The following is a 23,990-nucleotide window of genomic DNA, read 5'->3' on the forward strand; positions in this document are numbered from 1 at the left end:
TATACCTTCAGCCCTCAAAAGACACCTCTCTGTTTGGCTCTCTGAACACTTCTTATACCTGACTTTTGCTACCCCCTAAACACCCCATGGGGATAGTACAATGCCTTATACACAATATTCAATACTGTTATTTTTCCTTCTAGAAACCCCATTCCCCCTGTCCATTCTGCTTCCTCCCCCTCCATATTTAAAATGTCTTACTTGAGCTAAGGGTAGTCTTGTCATTTTTCAGTATTCCCTCACCCTGGAACTGATATTTGGCCCAAATGAAAAGGTCCTGAGCTGGTAGCTCACTCTGTGACCTGGGCAAGTCATTTTACTTTTAAGAGCCTCAGTTTATTCATCTGTACAATAGAGGGGGAAAGTAGGGCCAGCTAGGTGGTGCAGTGGATAAAGCATTGGCCCTGGATTCAGGAGGACTTGAGTTCAAATGTAGCCTCAGACACTTGCCACTTACTAGCTGTGTGACCTTGGGCAAGTCACTTAACCGTCATTGCCCCCCCCAAACAAAACAACAACAACAACAACTATAGAGGGAGAAGGAGTTGGACTAGTTGAGCTTAAGGGCCCTTATGGATCTAATATTCTAGGATTCTTTGCCCCTGTCTCACTGGGCAGGGCCGGAGCACAATATCCTGCACTTAGCAGGAACTTAAGAAGATCTGTTGAAGTAAGTTGAGTTGAATCAGAGGGGCTGAGCACTAGAGCATCTTGACAGTCACCTGTCTAGGCACCCAAATCCAGAAGCAATTTGTCTGGAAGGAAGGAAGGAAGAAAAAGAAAGAGCAAAAGGAAGATAAGAAGGAAAAAAGAAGAAAGGAAGAAAGAAAAAGCTTCTGATGTCCCCAGCATATTGTGAAGAAAAGAAATTCATGTCAAACTCTATTAAGAGGGATATTATACAGTGATATCTTACTTATAAGGTCACCATGTTTATTAAATAGGCTGGCTGCAAAGCAGATAGTTTGGAAAGTATCTGTCATATGGGGTTTATTGTTAGCCAGGAAGTATTATCCTCACATCACCAAAGCAGCATCATAGTTGCCATGGGGTGTCAACCAGTGTATGGAAATCATTTCTTTATAACAAACCAGGCATTGTGGGGGATATTTCATAGCATCCTAGAATGTTAGAATCGGAAGGCATGGTAGAAATCATCTCATCAAGAAGCAGTGTTTTAGAAAAAGCACACCGGCCGAGACCCGAAGTCAGAAAAGTCATGTGTCAATGCAGACTCAGCCTTTTACCAGTCATGGTAAAAATGACACTATCTCTTTGAGCCTCAATTTCCTCATCTATAAAATGAGGATAATAGTATTCTAATCCTTATTCCCTACCTCATGTGATTGTCCTTGGAGAAATACTCTGTAAGCTCTAAAAGCTCTTTATAAATTGGAGTTGTTAGTCCAACCTCCTCATTTTACAGATGAAGAAACTAGTTTCCAAAGAGAGAGGGGAGATGACCATGCTAAGGTCACACAGCTGGTTAGTAAAAGATCCAAAATTAGATCTTCTGACTACTAGGCCAGTACACTTTCAAGTGTATCTTATTATCTCATGATAATGTAAAAATGTAATTTTCTTCCTTCCTTCCTTCCTCCATCCCTCCCTTCTTCCCTCCTTCCCTCCTTCTCTCCCCCTTCCTTCCTTCCTTTCCTTCTCTCTCTCTCTCTCTCTCTCTCTCTCTCTCTCTCTCTCTCTCTCTCTCTCTCTCTCTCTCTTTCTCTCTCTCTCTCTCAATACTGGCCCAATCCCACTGCTTATCTGCACGTTTCTTGGTTTCCAACATGGATCTGTTCATCTCCTTCTTAGGCAGCCTGGTAGTCTACCATAATAGTGCCAGACTTAGTGTGAACACCTGACTGACTCTGGCCCTATTATAGCTGAGAACTCCCAAATTCACATGATCCACCAGTCTCAGCCTCCCTAGCAGCAGAGATTACAAACATGGGCCACCACACCTGGCATTTCATTTGCTAAAAAGACATTTTACATGTAGATATTCAATCAGTTGCCTTTATGTGTTTTTCATACTTGATATCAGAAGAAAATGGACTCCGAGAGGACAGAGATCTTATTTATATGCTGGATATCAGCAGGGCATGTGCTAGAAACAGTGAGAAAGAGAGCAGATGGTCACAGGAGGCTCTGAAATCGAAGCTTGGAGCTTGCCAGACCCACCACTCACCAATCACCACTTGGGCTTTCGGACTCGGCTGCTGAAGAACACAAGGCCATTTAGAATCCCCACATCACTCTCAAAGCTAGTTCTGGGGCTAACTCTAAGTGTAAGTCCCTGAAGAGAGCCTGGTAGAAGGGGTAACCAAAGGGGGAGAAAGCCCAGGGGACCCACATGAAAAAAACACTGAGACAAGATAGAGAGATAGAAGGGAAAAGGAGAAAGGTAACCATGTTCCCAGTGACCCAGAGTAGCTGTCTCTGTAGGAAAGGCATCTCCCCCACGCCCCCACCAGCAACCCCTGTGGTGATGCTGCCTTGTGGCTTAAAGGGAGAGAGGCCTTGTAGGAAAGCCTGACACACAAAAGGCCCATTGGTCCTCGGTTGTTTACGGTTGGGAACCTAGCTGAACGGTTCTAGTCTTTTCCTAAATTAAATGCTGCTCCTGTTTCAACAACAAATATTTAAAGAATCCTTCCTATGAGCAAGGTTCTGAGTGTGAAAGTGTCGGGGGGATACAAACAGATAGGAACAGTGGCACCATTTCCTCCAGGATCTTAGAATCTAGCTGAAGAGGCCACTGGGTGCTGTACACCCAACCACTGGACCATTAGAGTTAAAACAAACAACAAACAAACACAAATAACTAGAGTCATGTTCTGGTTGTTACTGAGTGATCTTGGGTGAGCCAACTCTAGACCAGTCACTCTACCTCTCTGACCCTCAGTTTCCTTATCTGCAAAATAAGGGTGAACGACTCACTGACCTCTGAGGTCTCTTCCAGGTCTAAGTCTATGAAGAACATCATCTTGCTAAGCCTCAATTTGCTCACCTGAAAACTGGGGATAATAATATAATGAATGCATGGAACACAGACTCTGTATCCTTGGAGATGGACTCATGCTCTGACTTCTTGCTAAAGGGTGTGTACAACCAAGGAGGACTACTATTTGAGGGAAGGGGACCCATTATAGAGGAGTAATGATGATATTTTATAAAGCGGGGAGGGGGGGAAAGAAAAAGACATTAGTAAATCAATTCAAAAATAGACAGAAGAGAGCAAAAGGAAGTTCGGAAGGGAACAGAGATGAGCAGGACAGTTTAGAAATCTCTTCTCTTTTTTTTGGCAGGGCAATGAGGGTTAAATGACTTGCCCAGGGTCACACAGCTAGTAAGTGTCAAGTGTCTGAGGCTGGATTTAAACTCAGGTCCTCCTGAATCCAGGGCCAGTGCTTTATCCACTGGGCCACCTATCTGCCCCTCCCCCCCACCCCCCTGCCCCAGTTTAGAAATCTAAAGTTAAGTTTCAAGAAAACTAAAAACAAAAACAAACCAAAATAAATATGTATATGGAAAACCATAGTTTCATGCCGTGATCTTTTTCTTCCCTTCTTTGTATAGGGAATGTTCCTGTTTGTCAATTTTGTTATAATAACAAGGGAGGTTTTAAAACATAATTAAGGGGCATCTAGGTGCAGTGGATAAAGCACCATGCCTGGATTCAGGAGGATCTAAATTCAAATCCAGCCTCAGACACTTGACACTTACTAGCTGTGTGACCCTGGGCAAGTCACTTAACCCTCATTGCCCTGCAAAAACAAAACAAAACAAAAACCATAATTAAAGATGAATCAGAAGCAGTTCCTGGTTGGTCCCTTAGTCCCTGTGCAGGGGTCTTAGAGCTGTAAATGCTCCATTGGCTTCATGTGGTCCCACTAACCACATATAGTATTTGCTACACCTGCCTCACAGGATACAAGAGAAGCAATTAAGGATACATATGGAAGTGTTTTCTAACTTCCAAATACCACATGAGTGTAAGTTATTATTATTAGAGTGAAAGGACAAACATGAAGAGTTAATTTTGAACTGCCCCTTGAATGGGCTACTGCATTAGGCTGTGAGGCAGCCTCCAGCAGAGAGAGGCTGGATGGTCACTGTTAGGAGTGTCTTAGACAGGATCCATCAGTTGGCTAGACTGGATAACCTTGAAGTTCCTTCCAGATCTAAGTCTATGGAACAACAAGACACGAGCATCGCTGAAGATGATAGACAATAGGGGTTCAGAAAAGGGAAAGGTCATTGTGTCTTGGAATGGCCAGAAAAGACCTCACAAGGGAAGAGGGGCCCAAGCTGGGTGGGTGGGACTTGTGGGAGCAGGGTGAAGGGGAAGCTGGGCCTTCCATTCTTCCAAGACCATGTCCCTGGCACACTGGGCTAACACTGCAGTGAGCTCCTCCCTTGTTCCCTGCTGGACTGGCTCCAGGTCCGGGCAATGAAGAACTAGGGGGCATGGCTGGCTTAATTATTAATGGCTCAGCCAGCGGTATCAATTTGTGTCAAGGCCTCATTTCTGGAGGTGAAATTCTCTCATACACAAACAAGCTTCCTTGCCCCTCCAAAACCCTAGGAGAGTAAGAACCCCTCCAAAAAGTAAAGAGATTCCCCCCTCCCCCATCCCCTGTTGTGCCATCAATCAAAGAGGTGTGGTTTCCATGGGTACAGTGTGAACTGAAATGGTAAATCCGGTGTTGACATAACTACCATAAAACCAGCTCTATTCCCAGAGCCCAGTGCCTCCCCACCCAGCTGCTCCGTCCTAAATACTGGCAGTTTGAAGCTTGGGCAGGCTTGGCAGGGGAGGAAAGGGAATGTGCTGGGACACATGTTGGAGGAGGTGCTGGGGGGCCCAGCCTAGGGGAGGAGGAATGAGCCTCCAGACTGGAGGGTCTGGGTCTGCAGCAAGAACAGGAGCTGCCTGCTAGAATCACTCTAAGGTAGGGGTTCTCAACCTTTACTGTGTCATGGACACCTCTGGCAAGTTTGATGAAGCCTATGAAGCAACAGAGCAGAAACATCTAGAAAGGGATGGATGATCCCCTGACTTCCAACTCACTAGGTAACCCCCTATAGTGCCAAACAGGAAGAGCACAGGGTCCAGAATGTTGTTATCCCTGTCGCCTCATAAAGATGTACTAACTGTATAGGTATTTACCCCGACTCCCTTAACCCATCTCCTCCTTTCAGAACACCCTGGGCATGAGCTCTTTTGTTCCCTGGGAAAGTCTCACCCCACTCACCTGAACCCAGAACATCACTTCAGAGCATTCCACTACCAAACTCTTGGCCCTGAAAATCATTAGACAATCACTCAACATTTTATTAAGTGCCTACTATGGGCCAAGCACTATGCTAAGCACTGGAGATACAAAAAGAGGGAAAAGATAGTCCCTGCCCCTCAGGGGCTTCTACAACAAATGTCTGTAAAACAGGTTCTATACAGGATAACAAGGAAATAATTAAAGGAGGGAAAACACTGGAATTCAGAGGGATTGGGGAAAGCTTCCCGTAGAATGTAAGATTTCAGATGGGACTTCAAGGGAGCCAGGGAGGTTGGAATGGAGAACATTCCAGGCATGGGGGGTCAGCCAGAGATGGAGCATCTTATTCATGGTACAGCAAAGAGTCCAATGTCACTAGAGCAAAACAGACCACAACCTGCTTGGCTGGTACCCTCCTTAGCCCAGAGAAGCAGCCACCACTGATGATGATGAAGATGATGATTTTAAAAATAGCTACTATTGGGGGCAGCTAGGTGGCATAGTGGATAGAGCACTGACCCTGGATTCCAGAGGACCTGAGTTCAAATCCAGCCTCAGACCCTTGACACTTACTAGCTGTGTGACCCTGGGCAAGTCACTTAACCCTCATTGCCCCACCAAAAAATAAAAAATAAAATAAAATAAATTTTTTTTAATTAAAAAGAAATAGCTACTATTTGGGGCAGCTAGGTGGCACAGTGGATAGAGCACCGACCCTGGAGTCAGGAGGACCTGAGTTCAAATCCGACCTCAGACACTTAACACTTACTGGCTGTGTGACCCTGGACAAGTCACTTAACCCCAATTGCCTCACCAAAAAACAACCAAAAATAGCTACTATTTACCTTGCACTTTAAAGTTTGTAAAGCACTTTACCTATTTGCATTATCTCATTTGCTCCTCCCCACAACCCTGTGGAGTAGTTAGCAGCCCCATTTTACAAACAAGAAAACTGTGGTTAAGTGGCTTGTCCAGGGTCCCACAGGTAGTCAGAGACAGTATTTGAACCCAGCTCTTCCTCTCTCCAAGTCCAGCACTCTATCCACTATGCCACCAAGTTGCTTCTACGATAGAATTAAATGTAGAAGCTGTTCGGTGCCCTCAGTTAAGAGGAAAAGCAGAAGGTGGGGTGTTTTAGCATAGAGGGGCAACTGAGGAGACCCATCACTTCTTCTCCAGGGAGACACTTGGTTGGCATCTGGGTAAACCAAATCCCCTTATTTGTGAAGATGGGGAAGGTGAAAACTACTTGGAGCAAGGAAAGTATACCCATATTGCCAAATCTGCTCATACACCAAGGCTTTCCAGCTTGGCAGGGCCTGCAAGAACTTACAGTGCATTGTCAGCCTTAAGGAATCCAAAGTCATTGCCATACCACACCAAGACACTGGAATAAGGCTTCAGGAGAGGAAGTTTGCCACTCGTAGTTATTTATGTTGCTGTGATCCATCTGCCATGACATGTAAATAGTAAACTCTGCAACAGCAGAGTCCACACCTAAACAACTGTGTTTGGTACTGTGCCTTTTGTTGGTGCAGATCAGGGTATTGCCTGGTGTAGCAGGAGTGGAATTCCCATGAAGCTAAGCAGTAGTTTAGCCTATTCCGATGGGACATGGGCTCTAGCCTTTTTCTAAAGGATACCATGATCCAACAACTACTTGGTCATTTGGTGCTCTGATCCACCCCCACTGCTCTTATATATGCATATGGTAACTTCATTTCTTAACGTGGGTTATTATCACAAAACCCCTATAAAATTGGTAGATATAGCCACCCATTTTACCCATGACCACGAATAGCACCCATTTAAGATTTACAAAGCACTTTTCTTATAACAATGTTCCCTAATTCATCATCCAAAATAATCTTCCTTTTTTCACATTTATTTATTTTATTTTTTATTTATGGAATACAACAATCATCTCCATAACCTAGTATAATTTAAAAAAAGATGATTGCACATGAAACTGCAACTCTGTTATATACAACTTACTATTCCTTTTAAATATACAATAAAGTTATCATGTAAAATTTTTTTTGTCCCTCTTGAAGTATAGCTTCCACCATGTCACTCTCCTGTTCAAAAACCTTTAATCATTCCCTATTGTTTCTGGGATAAAATACTCTTCTTAGCTTTATATTTCAAATCTTCCCCAACCTAACCCCAACCTACCTAACCTTTCCTGACTCTGTGTTCCAGTTAAACTGGCCTCTCTTCGGTATCCTGAGCTCAGCTTTCCCTCTCTAGCCTCTATGGCTTTGTGAAGGCTATCTCCCTTCCATGCTTGGAAAGGTATTCCTGACTCCTTTCTGCTTCTTAGCACCCTTACTATCCATGAAGATTCATCACAGGTGCCCCCCCTTCTTTGGAAGTCTATCCTGGTGCCCCTCATTGTCAGTACTCTCTCTTGTCAAATTACATTATATTGCTTTATTTGTCTTACATGCTGTGTCCTCACTTGACTGTAAGCTTGTTGAGGGCAGAGACCAAATTTTTTGGTTTTTCTTTGCCTCTCTAGCCTTTAGCATAGTGCCTAGCATAGAAGATACTTCAATAACCATTTATTTGTTTGCATAGAACACTGTAGGCAGGTAATAAAAATATTATTAGTCCCTTATTTCAAATAGGGAAACCGAGACCCAGAGTAGTTAAGGTATTTAACTAAGATCACATACTGAGTGATGAAGGGGATACTAGATCAGCCTACTGAATGTTAACAAAAGGTCTTGCCACTTTAGCTGCAATTGTCCATTCCTCTTTGTTTTGCAGAGCCCAGGAATCTGAAGTGATGGGGGCACTGAGTGCTCCCCAGGAACTCTCCAATATAACTGCTTTATTGGATTCCACCCTGTCCCAACCTGCTGGGTCCCCCTGGCAAGTTCCCAGTCGCCCTTTTCCCTCAGTGGAGCAAGGTTTTTCCTCACCAGACAGGTTTGGGAGGCAACCTCAGTCAAGCCTAAAGGGATCTGAATTTCCTAGCCAGACTGCTTTTCAGGATGGGTGTTGGGGAAGAGGCCATTATTCTCAAGGGGGAAATTAAGAAATGCAAAGTCCAATCACTTTTCTGGTTGAAGCCCCTACCTACCGTATCCTGGGTGCTATACTGGGTGGGAAAATTATCTTCTCTGTTTTAGATGGTTGGTATCACTAGGGTTAAACCAGTGGGCCTGTCCTCCTTTTGCTTCTTGTCAACAGTGGCCAGATACGCATCCGGAAGAAAAAATATGGAAAGATTAAAAAAAAAAAACTCAGCACAAGCACACGTATAGAATACCAGCCAAACAAAATAAAAGAAATCTCATATGGGCTATTCAGGTGTTAACAAGGATGTGGACTTTGTTCATCCTTGAGACAGAAATAAGTAAACAAACTGTACACAGATCATAGACACAATTATGAGGAGAAGGTCAAGTGCATGGAGACAGCTGGACAAGTAGATAGTGAACACTTTGAGGATTCGGAGATATTTCCATATGCCTGCTGGTCAATAATCCCCAGTGTTTTCCAGGGTAGCCCTCTTCCTGACTCTCTCCCATCTGGAAACTGAAGGAACTCGAACAGTCCCTGAAACATGCCCCTGTTACAGGCCCTCGTCCTTCTGCTCCCAAGAGAAACTCAATAGAGAGTTAAAAGATGACGAACAGAGAACTTACCTAAGGTCTTCCAGGGCCCCATCCTAATTTCTACAGGTGTCCCTTGGAGGGACTACTTTGGACCACCAGTGCATAGGGTAGAACTAATAAAGATGAAGGTCATGTATTTTGGGACCGAGCATCAATACAGATTACAGGAGCTGAGAATCACAGCTGAGTCAGACAGACAGATACCCACACCAACCCACTCTGTGTTGGGCTGTGCTCTGGGTATTGTTGGGAAACTCTCAAATGAATTTAGAAGAGGTGATCTCAACAATCATGGGTAACAAAAACTCAGTGCCCAGATGCCTCTGCACTCCTGGCCTTCCCTTCCTGGTTGTATCTGTGGTCTCTGTGCTGTTTGGCCATTTTTGTCCAGGGTACACAGTCTATGGCCTTGCTCACACCTGCTTAGCCTATTATTTTCTTTTTGTAATGTTATTATATTGGTGCTTTTTGCTTTCTACATCACCATTATTTCCAAATAAACCACCTTCCCCTGACTCCAGAATCCTTCCTTTATAACAAGGATAAAAACAAATAAATCAACCATCTCTGGCAGCATATGCAGGATTCTGTAAACCATCTCACTACTAGTAGATGGGAAACGTGTTTCATAATTAGGACCCCAAAACCAAACTGGTCATATTCATATGAATCCACATGCCTCTGAGTTTTTTTCCTTTATACTACTGTGGTTATGGTATATATTATTCCCTGGGTTCTGATTTCTTCACTTGACATCATCAGTCTATACAAGTCACCCCACATTTCTCTGAATTCCTCATTTCTTAGTTTCTTGAGTGCAATAATATTTCATCACATTCTTATCCCACAGTTTGTTCTGCCATTCCCCAGGAATAGGCAGTCAATTTTTTTTTGCTACTATAAAAATTTCTGCCATGAATATTTCGGGATTTATTATAGCCCATTTCTTTCAGTCAATCTTCAAATTACATGATTATGAAGACCATCACCATCTTGGTTAATTTACTCAGGATGTTTTCCAGAGTAACACTATCATTCATCAAATGCAGTGCCCAGGACTGAATGCAACAGAGTAAGACTATCCCCCTTCCATTATTTTGGATGCTATTCTCTTAATGCAGTTTAAGATAGCATCAGTTCTTTTTGGCTACTATAACACACTACTGACATATGTTCAACTTTTAATCTAGTAAAACCCCTAAATATTTTCCATAGATATCCAACCATTCTTCCTTTATCTTGTACTTGTAGAGCTGATTTTTCAAACCTAAATGTAAGTTCACATTTATCCCTATTACATTTCACCTCATTATATTCACTTCAAAGTCTTACCTACTGAGCTCTTTTGCAATCCTTACTCTGTCATCCAATATGTCATTTGTACCTTCCAGTTTTGTGTCATCTTTAGATCAGATAAATGCTTTTGTACAAGTCATAGAGGGATAAAGCACCAGCCCTGGATTCAGGAGTACCTGAGTTCAAATCCGGCCTCAGACACTTGACACTTACTAGCTGTGTGACCCTGGGCAAGTCACTTAACCCCCATTGCCCCGCAAAAAACAAAACAAAACAAAACAAGTCATTGAGGAAAAAGACAAGTGAAACAGCAAAGGCCAAGAACATATCTCTGGGTCATTCACTGCCCTAAAGAGCTTGTTCCACATTGACATGTGGCCACCAACAACTGCTAGTTGGGTCTAGTCATTGTTGTTTGATTGAATGAATTAATGCTTTCTGCTTTATCCCTTGACACTGTGGTAGGTTTTGAGTGAAGGGCTCTAAGGTCTTAGCAGAAGGATAGCAACAACAGGCTCAGGGAGATGTCCAGGGAAATGCCCAAGGTACAACAGCTGATTTGATGGGAATGCTCCCTAGAACAGGTTTAATTACAGGCGGTTTCTCTGGCCCCATGCTGCCAGGACATGTTTTCCAATAACTTAAAGGGAAATGTCAACAAGAGGGCTAGGGCCCAGAGGCAGAAACTAGTCTTTTTGAAGGGCTGGGCAACTGGACATTAAAAGAGAGGTTAAAGGGACTGGCATGATGCTGCCAGGGGGAAAGAAGACCAAAAGGAAAACTTAAAAACAACCTTGGAGTATATTGATAGGTTAGTACCCATAGAATAGAGTGATCCTCTCTCTGCATAGTAATGGAGAATGGAACAAAAGTGGGCCAAGAAGAATTGAAATCGGGGCAGCTAGGTGGTGCAGTGGATAAAGCACTGGCCTTGGATTCAGGAGGACCTGAGTTCAAATCCAGCCTCAGACACTTGACACTTACTAGCTGTGTGACCCTGGGCAAGTCACTTAATCCTCACTGCCCTGCAAAAAAAAAAAAAAAGAAAAGAAAAATAAAGAAAGAAAGAAAAGAAAAAGAAAAAGAAAAGAAAAGAAAGATGAACTGAAATCAGATATGAGAAAAAATTACAAATGTTAAGCAAGGCTAAAGGTTAAAAAGATTATTGTAATCTCCTACCTTTACAATTACAAAGAGTTTGTGGATCTTTAAGAAAAGAATATATTCCTACTTGTCCATGATTGAGTAGGTATTGTTCCTCTTGAAAGGCCAGGGAATAGGTAAAAAATACTTTTCACAGCTATGATTTGATAAATGTTAGCAGAGGAACTGACCCAAAGCCCTCCTTTCAATAAGCAGAAAGAAGTGACCTAAGTCTTCTCAAACCTTCCAGTTATAAGAAGCTCTCAATTGTGGCCTCTTTGCTTACCATGAAACCCACCCAGTGAGCTAGAAATTGGTTCCTATGAACATACACCAACACCATTATTCACTCAAAGGCTTTCAAATTACCTTTATTAAAATCTTTTTTTTCTTTTCATTTTTTTATGAAACACCTCAAAACACTTTGCGGTCAGTTACACGGATCAGTAAAAGTAGTGACAACTCATAAGACACTCAACAAAGTTCAACAAATTCCAACCATTTACAAGCCAAAGCTTAAATTAACAAGATTTTTATAAGCTCAATAAATATGTTCTGGTCCAGTTCAAGTATAATTCAACAGATCACAGCCTCAGATATTTCACAAGTAGAAAACCCTGATGATACCGGCCCGATGCTACAACTACACTAAGCTAGTGTTCAAGCCAACAGTTTATTTGCTGAATTCTGGGGGTGGGGGGCAGTGACTCAATATTGCTTTCTTTTTTGGGGGGGGAAGAGTAGAGAGGGAGGTTGATTTTTTTTTAAAAGCAAGTCTTTGTAATATTAAAGCCTGAATTTGATCCAGGGAACAAATGTATCTATTGCTAAAAATGGCAAATGCTTTTGAGCCCCCTTTTGGGGAGACATTTGGAAGTGATCAACAAACATCACAGAAAAGCGCCTTTTAAACAGAATAAGAACTTGCCTGGGCTGCTTTTAACACTGTACTGGGTTCAATACATATAGAAATAAAAAGTGCAAATTAGGAAGATTGGTGAAGAATCATGCCAATGGTATTGTATAAAAATATATATTATATATGTATATATGTACACATGTATATCCTGAAATCTTTTGTAAATAGAGGATCCTGATGGAGTAAAAGAGGAAAAAAAAAAGCCTTAAGAAACATGGGTAGTGAATAACTCTTCACCCCTACCCCCCCACCACGGACATACTCAGTTTATCAGCGAGGAAGACCTAAAAGTTCCTCAGGAGCAGCCAATCCAAATTTCCATGGAAACCCTGCCATCTGGGACAGGCAACGGCAGGGGATTTTCCCCATTTTGGGGGGAGGGTAGGCTGTTGCCCTCCACGGCAAGGCAATCCTCTACAAGAGCTCCCTGATGGCGAGGGTGTAAGGTTTATCCCAATCTGGTTTCGTGAGTGGCACAACCCTAGAAAAGCTGAGAAATGCCTGTGACGGCAAGACAGAGACATATGAGGTCAGGATATTTCCCAGAAAGGAAGGAACAGCTAGTGCCGAGGACATAGTACAAGCATTCCTTGTTCATAGGTTACCTTTGGCAACTGGATTCATGATGTGTGGTGACAGGGGGCAGGTCTGGATTGAGCCCCAGGATTCAAACCCTTTCATGTTTCTGAAAAACCAACCGTCCTGAGGTTCCAAAATGTTCTAATGACAAATTTGGCTTTTCAGCCTTCGTGAAGACCTGACCTGGACATGTCCAAACTGGTTTATTTTCCTTTAGTGCCTTCCTGAAACTCTCTTATACACACACAGGTTTCCAATATCTGTATCTACTCTCTGGCTGCATTTGCTCAAATCTTATATTCCCTAGTCTTATCATGTTTGTGGTGTTTGTATTATATTAGTGGTTCAGACCCAGACCCTATGGTGGAAAAGTCCACTGAGCTCTAATGTCCCAAAGAAATTAATAATTCTCTCATGCTATGTCTGCCAGGGATGTGATCAAACCAAATACTGGGAATCTCTAAAGATTTCTTTAATCGCCTACATTTTAAAGGTCCTAGGAGGTGAGACCCATTTTGCAGAAGTGCCTTGACCGTCAGGGGCAGAACCGGGCTCCACTTCATACTGTTCTGAGGTTTCTCCCACAGGACTGGGAACTTCACAAAAAGTACCCAGGAACATAATACCGCACATGGAATTATTGACTCACTGGCCAAGGACAACGTAGCAACAGAGTAATCTTCTGGCCTAGAAAGGTGAAAGCTGTCTAAGGTAGGGATGACCCCTCTGGCCACCTCGACTGCAAAGAGTTTGGGTATAAAATGATTAAAAGCCTCATGGCAAGAATAGGGTCAAATAGGGTCATCCCCAGCCAACTACAGGCTCCTCTAATCGAGATGTAAAGGGCCCCCAATATAAAACCTATGTCAAAGGAACCTCAAGGGCCAGACTTAGGTTCAGCAACCTTTTTCTTCCTCAGCTGATGCCAAAACACAAGGGGCATCTTAAGATCATTGGGTTAGGAGGTTTGTGAGAAGAATGCAACGCAGACACCCTGGGATGCAGGCACCTTCGGGTGAGTCAAGGACAGAATCTTGGCTGGCAGTTTCATTGTTTTGGTGTTTCTCAATCCGACTCCAAGCACCACTTTAAGGCAGTCATTTGTTTCGGACACACACCAACTGCTATTTTAGCTGGAGGCAGAGGAAGTGTATGCTTCATTTGAATCCGACTGAATCCATACCAAATCCACTGTCCAAAATAAAACAAGTCCTCGTTTCTCCTCAAATTGGGGTAGGGGTGGGGTAAGAAGAAGGAAGGGATTAATTTGGAGGGAACTTATCTGAGCTTTCAGAAGGCAGATTTTGTTGGGTGTCTTTCAAAGTCTGCTTCATTTTAATTTAAGACATAAAGCTGATGAACTTTCAGAATTACTGAATGAAAGATCTTTAAAAACAGGTTACTAAAAATGGCGGCTTGGCCATACATTTGGAGAATGAAGGAGATTCAATCAGGCTCCTTAAGAATTTACTCCTTGCCTTTGTTGGTGATGTTTGTTCTAGCTCTAGAGTTCTGGGCACTCTAACTGGGCTATCCCAAGCAACGAACAGCAAGCAGAGGGCTGAGTACTATTTCGTTCAAGTATCTCTTTACGTAGACAGTTCTCTTTGAGGCCCTTCCCCTCTGGAAAACCCACCCTTCTTTGGGCCTGACGTGTTATATCCCATCAAGAATTTAAACCTTGTTAAAAATCCCTGAGGAGTCAGATTTTATGAAAAGAAAAAGGATGTGGCACAGAACGCGAGGAGAGTCAGGCGAGAATTTGAAAAAGGGTTTGAGAGAGAAAGAACCACGCACGCACACATACAGAGAGGACATGCAGCTCTGCCTGTTAGACGTGCCAGGACTGCTTTGTTGTGGGAACAGTTTGGGGAGCATTTTTACTGGTACTCTGGGTGCGGACCCAAACAATGTGTCCTTCGCTTTGCTTTCCTTCCTCATCTCAAAGGAGAAGATGCAGCAGTCTTGCCTTGGAGATCAGCAAGGTACCGCTGGCGATCCCTCATTTCTACTCATCTCCCTTCCGCTGGGTCAGAGCTTTTTCCTCTCAAAGTGGGGCACAATTCCGATGCCGCAGTCGTCCGGCTTCGGGCTGCTGCCCTGTTCGTTGCTCTTTAGGCCTTCCTCTGCCAGCTGGGACAAGTATTTCTGGGATGAGAAGGAAAAACAAATTCAATTCCAAGAGACTGACTGAACAAAACAACCTGCTTTGGATCAGGCCCTGTGCTAGGTGCTAAATAATAATAGACTATATGTGCCCAGTGCTTGAGAGTTACAAAGCATATTTTCATCATAATTGATCTTCATCATGACTCTGAGGGATTGGTAGGTCAGTCATCATTACCCCACTTTACAGCTATGACAATTGAGGCCAAGAGGTGTGTATATATGCCTAAAAAGTCATGTGGCTAACAAGTAGAAGATCCAGGACTACATCTTAGGTCTTCTAACATCCAGTCCAGTGCTAGTAGGCATCATAGCATAGGGGATAGAGAGCTTGACTTAGAATTAGGATAGACCTGGGTTCTATTCCTACTTCTGATACTTACTAATTGTCTAACCATGGTCAAGCCAATAAGCCTGTTTCTGTCTTCTCATAATACCTCATAAGTTTGTTAAACTAAAATGAGATAAAAATGTATGTAAAGTGCTTTGAACATTTTAAGGCACTATGTAAATGTTGGTTCTTTATTTTTATTATTTAAAAAGAAGCCACAAAGAGAGATATCTCACCACATCAGTCTGCAGTTTATTTGCAAAGTTATTCCAATGCCAGCAGGAGCCGGAGGGCTCAGAAGGAGGAAATATTGTAGGAAGTCCTTCCCCCTTCAAACTTCCTGGCAACTCAGGGATCATCAATAATGCTGATGATTTTACCCAAAGACCAATGTACTGGGTCACATGTATCCTCCCTTTCAGCAGGAATAGAGAAATGTACTGAAGGGCATTATAATGTTACATGAGTGGTCAAATGTAGTTACTGAACAAATTGGTTTTGCTTCTGTTTTTCTTGGTCACAAGGGTGGGTTCAATTCTGTCTGAGAGAGGGTACAGGAGGACTGAGTATATATCATGGGATGACTGCAATGTAGAAACTAAAGACAACAGTAATTAAAGTTACTAAAAACTTTTCAAAGAAAAAGTGTTTTGGCTACATTATATTCCGCAAGAGCCCCAGAGATCAGCAGCGTCTGAATTTCCAATCACCTAAAGAACATCTTTAGCTTCGTGTCCTACCAACACTTTAAAATTAGTATGTCCAAAATGGAATTTTTCCTTCCCCCTTTGGACTTCATCCTTTTTGTCTATGGCACAACTACCCCTTCTCTTAAACTCTAGTTATTTCTGACTCTTTCCTCCCCCTTACTTCCTTCATCCAATCACCTGCCAAGTCCTGTTAATTCAGCCACTTACATCTATCTTTTCTTCTTTCCCCTCCCAACCCTGTTCCTGGATACCAGACTTCAAAACCATGCCTGAGCTGCTATCTCATCCTTCAACCCTAATAATTCCTATAGTCTTTTCACCCTAGAATATTCCTCTGTAAGATGCACTTCCTGCTCCCATGAATGAGTTCCTCCCGGGGCCTTCATTACTATCTCAGGCCTGTTCCTGACTTCTACTTCTCCAAGCTCTAATCCCAACTCTCTGGGCTTTCTCTAGTAGAGAAAACTGGAAGTTCACTTCAACTCTGGACTTCTCACACTGGAAGTACCCTGTGCCCCTGTAGCCTCTTCCTCTGATTGGGTAGTTTTTCCTAGAACTTCCATTTTTAAGGAGGAAGCCCAGGCCAGTCCTATCTTCGTTACTCTCCAGGTTGCTCTCCCGACTCTCTAGACTTTCTCTACCAAGCTCCTGTGTGGGTACTCCCTCCCCTCTCCACCACCACCCCTACCCTTTACAGCTTCCGTTTATCTGTTAGTCTTCCTTTATACCTCCTTGAGGGCAAGAACTGTATTTCTTTCTGCTTATATCTATATTCCTAGCATTTAGCAGAGAGCCTGGGAAATACCTTGACTTGAGTTGATTTCAAAATGAGCCCCCTACCCCTTTGGACCCGCATTCCTTACTTTCTAGCTCCCTTCTGTAGGGCAGGCACTGTTTTTCTTTTTACTAGTATCTCCGTAGCAAGGTGCTAAAATGGCTTCCTTTTGATTATTGCATTCTGATGCCTGATTCCTTAACCAGACTAAACTCCTCAAAGTCCAGGACTGTTCTTATCTAAACTTTTGAGTCTTCCCAGTGCCCGATCACAGTACCCTGCATACAGAAGAGACTTAATAAGAGTCTACTGATCAACCATTCATTTGGTAGTACTCTACTTTTTCAGACATTATCTTCTACTAGTCTCTGGGACCATATGCTCTCCAAAGTCCTTTTCAGCTCTAAGTCAGATGATCCCTGTATAGTCTATGCTTGAGGGTTTTGTTTTATTTATTTTTTTGTCTTTATTTATACCCTAAGTACTTAGGCCAGTACCTGGAACATAATAAGTGCTTATAGTAAATGCCTATTGACTATATTTTATGCTTCCATAAACCTCTCTTCTCTTTGGACCCAGGAGATCCCTAGTCAAAGGATGGCATATCACTGAAGAGTCGGTAAATTTTACTTCATGTCCTGTCTTCATCCTACTTCTAAACTATCTGCTGAAGTCATTTGACTGGGATATCCATATTTTAAAGAGAAGGGAAAATGTGAATTCACTGTTTAGTCGAATAGCACTTTGTCTCTTGAGGGGACATAGGAGTGGGAATGGGCTAATTTAGTTATGATGAGACACAGTGTGAGGCCTTTATCACTTAATTCTTATTGGTACAGGTAAAGAGGACCAGTGGGCAGGGTAGGAGACCTCGACCCCAAATCCTTAACATTACTAGTAACTTGCCTAGTTTGGGTTTTGTTGTTGTTATTATTTTGTTTTGAATATTTGAGATGTTTTCTTATCCTTGGGTATTTTGCCTGAACATTCAAAGATCTGTCTGGAACCTTCCCAAACATTGGCTATCATTCAGGCTTGCCTGAGCTGTTGTTGAGGCCCTCTCCTTTGGTAAAATGAGGGATAATAAGGAAACTGGTGGTTCTTCATCCAGTGCTCTGATCATGCCAGGTGCTGATGAGCAATGGACTAGAAGTCAGAAGCATCCATTTATTATCTGAGTGACTCAAGGCAAGTCTCTTTTACCTCTCTGAGCCTTAGTTTCCTCATCTGTAAAAAAAATGGTATCTACCCCTTTCCCTATTGGTGAATTCCTCCTGGGGCCCCCATCATGTGGAAGGGCCCAGGCTGACCTGAGAGAAAGAGTATCAAAAATACCTCCCAGGATTGTCCTGAGGGTCAAACCAGAAAATGGATTTGACAGTACTTTGTAAAGCTAAAGGAGCATACATAAAGCTAGGACTCATCACTACCCTAAAGTGCATACCACAATGGATGGGGGAGGCAGACAGGTTACACCAATGACAAAGTCAACAGAGCTGGATGGAGCACATTTCCATGTGTAGCCATACACCAAAGACAGGCTACGATACAAGAATGATGTAGAAGGACAACTTTTCTGAGGCTCTTCATGCCCCCTGGGGACCAGGGCAAAGCAAATGTTTGCTTCCAGGTCTGTAACTGGATCCATTTGTCGTTCACAATGGTTCACAGCACTAGTGTCCTTGGAACTATAACAAGAGTGCATGTGTCTGACCGTTTAGTCTGGCTAGGGTCAGTCTACCATAGTGAAAGGATGAAGCCATAGCCCTCTCCCAGTCCCTGGGGGTTCTACTGACCAGGACACATTCTCCCCCTTCCTCCTTTTCTCCCCTTAAGTACAAGCTCTGTATTGTGCACATACTCCCTGCTACACGGGGAGAAGGGCAGGGCTAATCACAACCTGTCTTATTTTAAACGAAGAGAGAACTGACACCTGTTCCTCTGCCTTGCATGTCTCACACATGCAGTTTAGGGGTGGCAAAACCACATAGAAAATATCATGAAAATTGCAGCTACAGAAAACTCTCTAGGAGGCCTGAGGAAGATGCCCAGGTGGCTTTGAAAGAGGAATTTAAACTGTAGGGAATCAGAGATGAAGATTTCAGTAAACTCCAGGGACTTGTGTACCCCTCCTAATCCCTACCCCACGTCTCTGCTAAAAAATCTGCCCAGGGGTCCAGTATCATAAGAATTTCTCCAGATTCCTTTGGAAAGCTGGTTATACCACCTGGGGAGTCCAGGAAAAGAGTCCTGTGCTCAGAGGCCGATTGCCACATCTTTTGGAGGTAGAGAGTCAAGGAATAGGTTGGGGGCAGATGTTATTTTGAGATTACTAACAAGGACTATCCAGTTCAATTCAATTGAAGCAGGCTATCACCCTCAACTTTCCCTGACCATATGGGAGGCTTGGGCTGGCAGCAAGACCTTGGCATGATTCATTCACTGGCTCACTTATTTGTAAAACCCTTACTCAACTGCTGTGTGGGAAGCACCGTGTTCAGTCATTAGATAACACATAATTTTGAGATAACACATAATTCCTGCCGTCATGAAGCTTATAGTTTAGTAGGAACCCCAGGGATCCCTTACCTTCAAAGCAGCTGTTTTCAGGAATTGAAATTGAGATGACAAATTACTTCTAATTTTTGGACAGGGATCAAATAGCCCTTCATGAACGATGCTGCTGATGGTCACTTGGCAATTAGGGTAAGCTGCCACCAGGTCACTAGTGGTGCCTTAGGTGAGATCACATAACCCAAGTAGTCTAGAGTAGAAATAGCTACAGGTCTCCTGCTGTTTGAGAGCCTTCTGGCCTCTGACACAGACTGCTTTCTACTAAAGAGGTGTAACAGGGGACTGCCTCAGACAACATCAGAAGCCAACTTTTCAAAACATCGAATGTAGCTTGATTGCTAAGCAGAAATATATAGTTAGGCTAGATGGGCCTTCAAAAGCTCATCCAACAACTTAAGGTTCTGTTGAGAATGAAATTGTTAATACTTTAGTGGAATTGTTTTGTGGAAACTAAACAATGAATAATATTAATTCTTAAGAATGGTAACAACTGCTGACAACATACATAGAACTGATTTAGGGTTTGCAAAGCATTTTACATACATTATTTCATTTGATCCTCAAAACCCCTGATTTTCAAACTTTTTGGTCTCAGGACCCCTTAACACTCTTAAAAAATATCAAAGACCCTCCTCCAAAGAGCTTTTGTTTATGCACGTTACATCTACCAATATTTACCATATTAGAAATTAAAACACCTCAGTATTATTATTTAAAAAAATAGTTTTGACCTGGTAGGCCCCCTGAAAGGGTCTTGGGAACTCCCAGGGGATCTCTGAGAATCATTGCTCAAAACAGTGATGTAGGCATTAGTATTATCCCTAATTTACTGATTAGAAAATTGAGGCTTAGAAAGATTAAGGACTTGCCTGGGGTCATATGACAGCATAGGCTGCAATCAAATCCATGTTTCTCTTGACTCCTAATCCAGCACTCTTTCTGTGACATCCTCTCTCTCTCAGGAGATCTTACACTGTCTCTCTTTTGTCTCAAAGTCTCAAACTGTGTTTTCATTTCCCCTCCTTCCACCTTGTTACAGAGCAGGGACTCTGTTGTTATGATCAAATATGTCATACCCCTTTTCACTTGTGAAAAGAGGCTGTGTTTTAATTATGACTCTTTTCTAACCTATAAATGCTTTCCTTATTTGTTGGGAAAGGAGGAAGGGAACTTGCAGCTAGCAGTCACCTCAGAGTTGAAAAAGTGAATTGACTTGCCATGTGGGGTCTGCAGTATTCTGTAGGAATTGTTAGCAATGGATTTTAGTGTCATGATTTGCAGCCCAAACTGGAAGAACTTGCCCGCCCGTGTAGCGTGGAAAGCACTAAATTTTGAATCAGAATTCTTGGGTCTGAATCCTACCTCTGTTCCTTACTACCTGTGTGGCCTTGGGAAAATCTTCTGTGGGCCCCGGCATTTTCATCTGTAAAATGAAGGGGCTGGACTCCATGACCTTTGGGTCCCTTTCAGTTTATTTCAACAAACTACTACTTTTCTAACTAAAATTACATGATCCCACTGATTTCCCATTGAGCAAACCTGGGATTTAATTGGGGGTGGGGTGGGAATGCAGAGAACATGGCAGAGATGACCTTATAAATCACCTTTAGAATTGAGGGCATCTCTGTGATAATCTAGCGTGCAGCTTCTTCATAAGGAACCAGTTCGGTGTGTTTAGGGCGATTTGGGGCAGACACATGCTCCCTTTCCTTAATAAGTCTGAGCTCCCTGGGGCTTTGACGAGAGAGGGAGAACTGGAATGGGGGAAGGCATGATGCCCCACTGCACTCCTGGGAAGAGCCCCAGACTTCTGCCAAGGTCTCTAAGGTCAACAAAGCCTCTTTCTTACCTGCAGGTTTCTGTAGTGGATAGAACTGCGACAGTGGCTTGTCTTTGCTGTCTCCTCATTAGTGTAGAAAAGACCACACAATTTGCAGTAAAACCCCGTCCTGGGCACCACAAACTCCACTCCTGTCCAAGAACAGGGAAGGAAATATGTTAGAAATATGGCAAAGTTTCATCTCGTCCCCAGTGCCTGGTTAGGCTTGAGCCTGTCCAGGGTTCTGACAAATTTTTGCAACCCCCCAGGAAAAACAAGGATAATTTATATTTGTGTAATGCTTTCAAGTTTACAAAGTGCTTACACTGACATTCATTATTTTACTTAATCCTCACCTGTGAGGTAGATAGGATAGGGGTTACTATCTTCATTTTACAGATGAAAAAAAATGAGGCCTAAACAAGTTGTGACTAACTTAATGTCACCTCTTTTAAGAAGCTTTCCCTCATTCCCCCAACCTGATATGATCTCTCTCTCTGCCTAATTCCCACAGTACTTTGTACCTCTCCTTGGGTCTTATCATGTTCTTCCTGCTATTATAGTCTTTTGTGCCTGGACCTTATCTTTCTTTACTAATCTGTAGGCTCAGTGAGGAAAGGGATTGAGTCACATTTATTCCCTATGTACTCTGCCTCTGCACATAGTAGGTACTCAGCAAATGTGAAATTGTGGAAGCCATGGATGGGAGGAATAAAGTCAAAAGTTTGCCTAATAATAATAGCTAGCCTGTATAGAGAGCTTTAATGGTTTGCAAAACACGTTATAAATATATCCTTGTAATATATATATTTTCCCTTACAATGTCACTTATACATTTTATCCTTGCAGTAATCCTTAGAGGTAGGTGTTATGACCCCCGACTTATAAATGAGGAAACCAAGGCAGACATTGGTCAAGTGATCTGCCCAAGTAAATATCCATGACAGGATGTAAACTCAGGTCTTCCTGATTCCAGGTCCACTGCTCTATCTACCTGAGTCTGAGAAAGTTTAAGTGACTCACCCAGGGTCATACAACCAGTAAATTAAGCACTCTATCCAATCTGCCATAATAAACACTCCTATTAGTAAATAGTAGAAAGACTATTGGGCTCCGAGTCAGGAGAAATGGGTTCTAGTAGAGAGGGATTTGAAAATTATAAAGTATTATACAGGGGCAGCTAGGTGGCGCAATGGATAGAGCACCGGCCCTGGAGTCAGGAGTACCTGAGTTCAAATCCGGCCTCAGACACTTAACACTTACTAGCTGTGTGATCCTGGGCAAGTCACTTAACCCCAATTGCCTCACTAAAAAAAAAAAAAAAGTATTATACAAATATAAGGGTTGGGAAACTCCCTGGATCTCCCTTCAAATTCTTCTCTAAGGAAAAGAAAAGCTTCCAGCCATCAGAGGACACCTGTTTTTCATCTCTATTATCTCCAGCACTTTCATCTGCAGGGTCTGAGATACATCATCCCCATGACTATAGAAGGTAGAAAATATGCATGGGTGGCAAGGAGATCATCCATAGGACATTGGCTTCTGGAGCCTCTTGACACCAGGCAGGGAGCATTATCCAAAACTAAAATGGCTCTGAGCCAGTTGCTAAACAGCTGTGCATTGTGTGCAAGTTATGGAGGGCTTTAAGTGACTGTTCTCCTGTTCACCTAAGCAGGAGGGATTGTCAGTATATCCCAGAGCCAAGGGGAATAGATAAGAATTCCAGGCTTGCAATTAGCAAATTAATTTTTCTCCACTTCAAAAATAGCAAACAAAAACAAAAAAACCCAAACGCAAACCCAAACAACAACAACAAAAAACCGAAAGAGGCAGCTAGGTAGTGCAGTGGATAAAGCACTGGCCCTGGATTCAGGAGGACCTGAGTTCAAACCTGGCCTCAGACACTTGACACTTACTAGCTGTGTGACCCTGGGCAAGTCACTTAACCCTCACTGCCCTGCAAAAACCCAAACACAAAAATAGCATTTACCCCTTGGAGTCTGATAGGAGATGGAAAGCATTGGGGAGTAAAACATATTATGTCTTTGTCCTTTGTGAATATCCCACTGCACAAAGGGAGCATAGTGGATACAGCCCTGCTGCCCCTGGAGTCAGGAAAACCTGTGTTCAAACCTTGTCTCAGACCCACACTAGCTGTGGGACTGTGGGCAAAGCACTGAAGCTTAGACTCACTTACTTGTAAAACGGAGGTCCTAATAATAGCCCCTACCTCACAGGGTTGTTGTAAGGATCACAGAAAACGTGTAAAAGTTACCTGCAAATCACAACTGCTCTACAAATGTTAGCTATGGCTGCGATCTCTATGTCCACTCCTCTCTAGATTTTTGCTGGATTCTTCCTTAAGGTCCCGTCCTCACCTTCTCTCCTGGCTCTGCACTCTTCTTCCTTGGCCATCTCAGGTATATTCATGGCCTAATGAGTAAGAATCTACACCTCTATCCCCAATATCATGCCTGAATTTTAACTGCCCATCAGAAATTATACCTGCATATACGGAAGCCATTCCAAAATCAGTTATGTCCCAAAAGGATTTCTTTTCTTCTCCAAGACATGCCCTCTGCTGACCACCCCACCCCCCATTTCTGACAGCATCACTAGCATTCACTCAGTCACCTAAGTGCAAAACCTTAACGTCAGCTTTGACTATCTTTTGGGTTGGATCCTGGGAACTTGTCAGCTGGATTGACTTTCCCTGATATTGGACTGCAAGTGGTACTGATAACCGCTCTTCCTAAGGGTGGAAATGCTTTTC

General features: G+C 42.9%; 1 protein-coding gene across 2 annotated transcripts in view; it reads right to left on the reverse strand.

Annotated features, from left to right (window-relative positions):
- Nucleotides 1–11,705: 11,705 nt before the first annotated feature.
- The window catches only part of RBM20 (RNA binding motif protein 20), a 241,331-nt gene continuing 229,046 nt past the window's right edge, over nt 11,706–23,990 (reverse strand). For both annotated transcript variants that reach the window (XM_043986658.1, XM_043986657.1), the window contains exons 13-14: nt 21,248–21,369; nt 11,706–14,990 (exon numbers count right to left, since the gene is read on the reverse strand). In XM_043986658.1, the coding sequence (XP_043842593.1) occupies nt 14,874–14,990; nt 21,248–21,369 (239 nt within the window). In that variant the 3' untranslated portion in view covers nt 11,706–14,873. The remainder of the gene's footprint in view (nt 14,991–21,247; nt 21,370–23,990) is intronic.

The sequence above is a fragment of the Dromiciops gliroides genome, chromosome 2 (genome assembly GCF_019393635.1).
Source record: "Dromiciops gliroides isolate mDroGli1 chromosome 2, mDroGli1.pri, whole genome shotgun sequence".
NCBI lineage: Eukaryota > Metazoa > Chordata > Mammalia > Microbiotheria > Microbiotheriidae > Dromiciops > Dromiciops gliroides.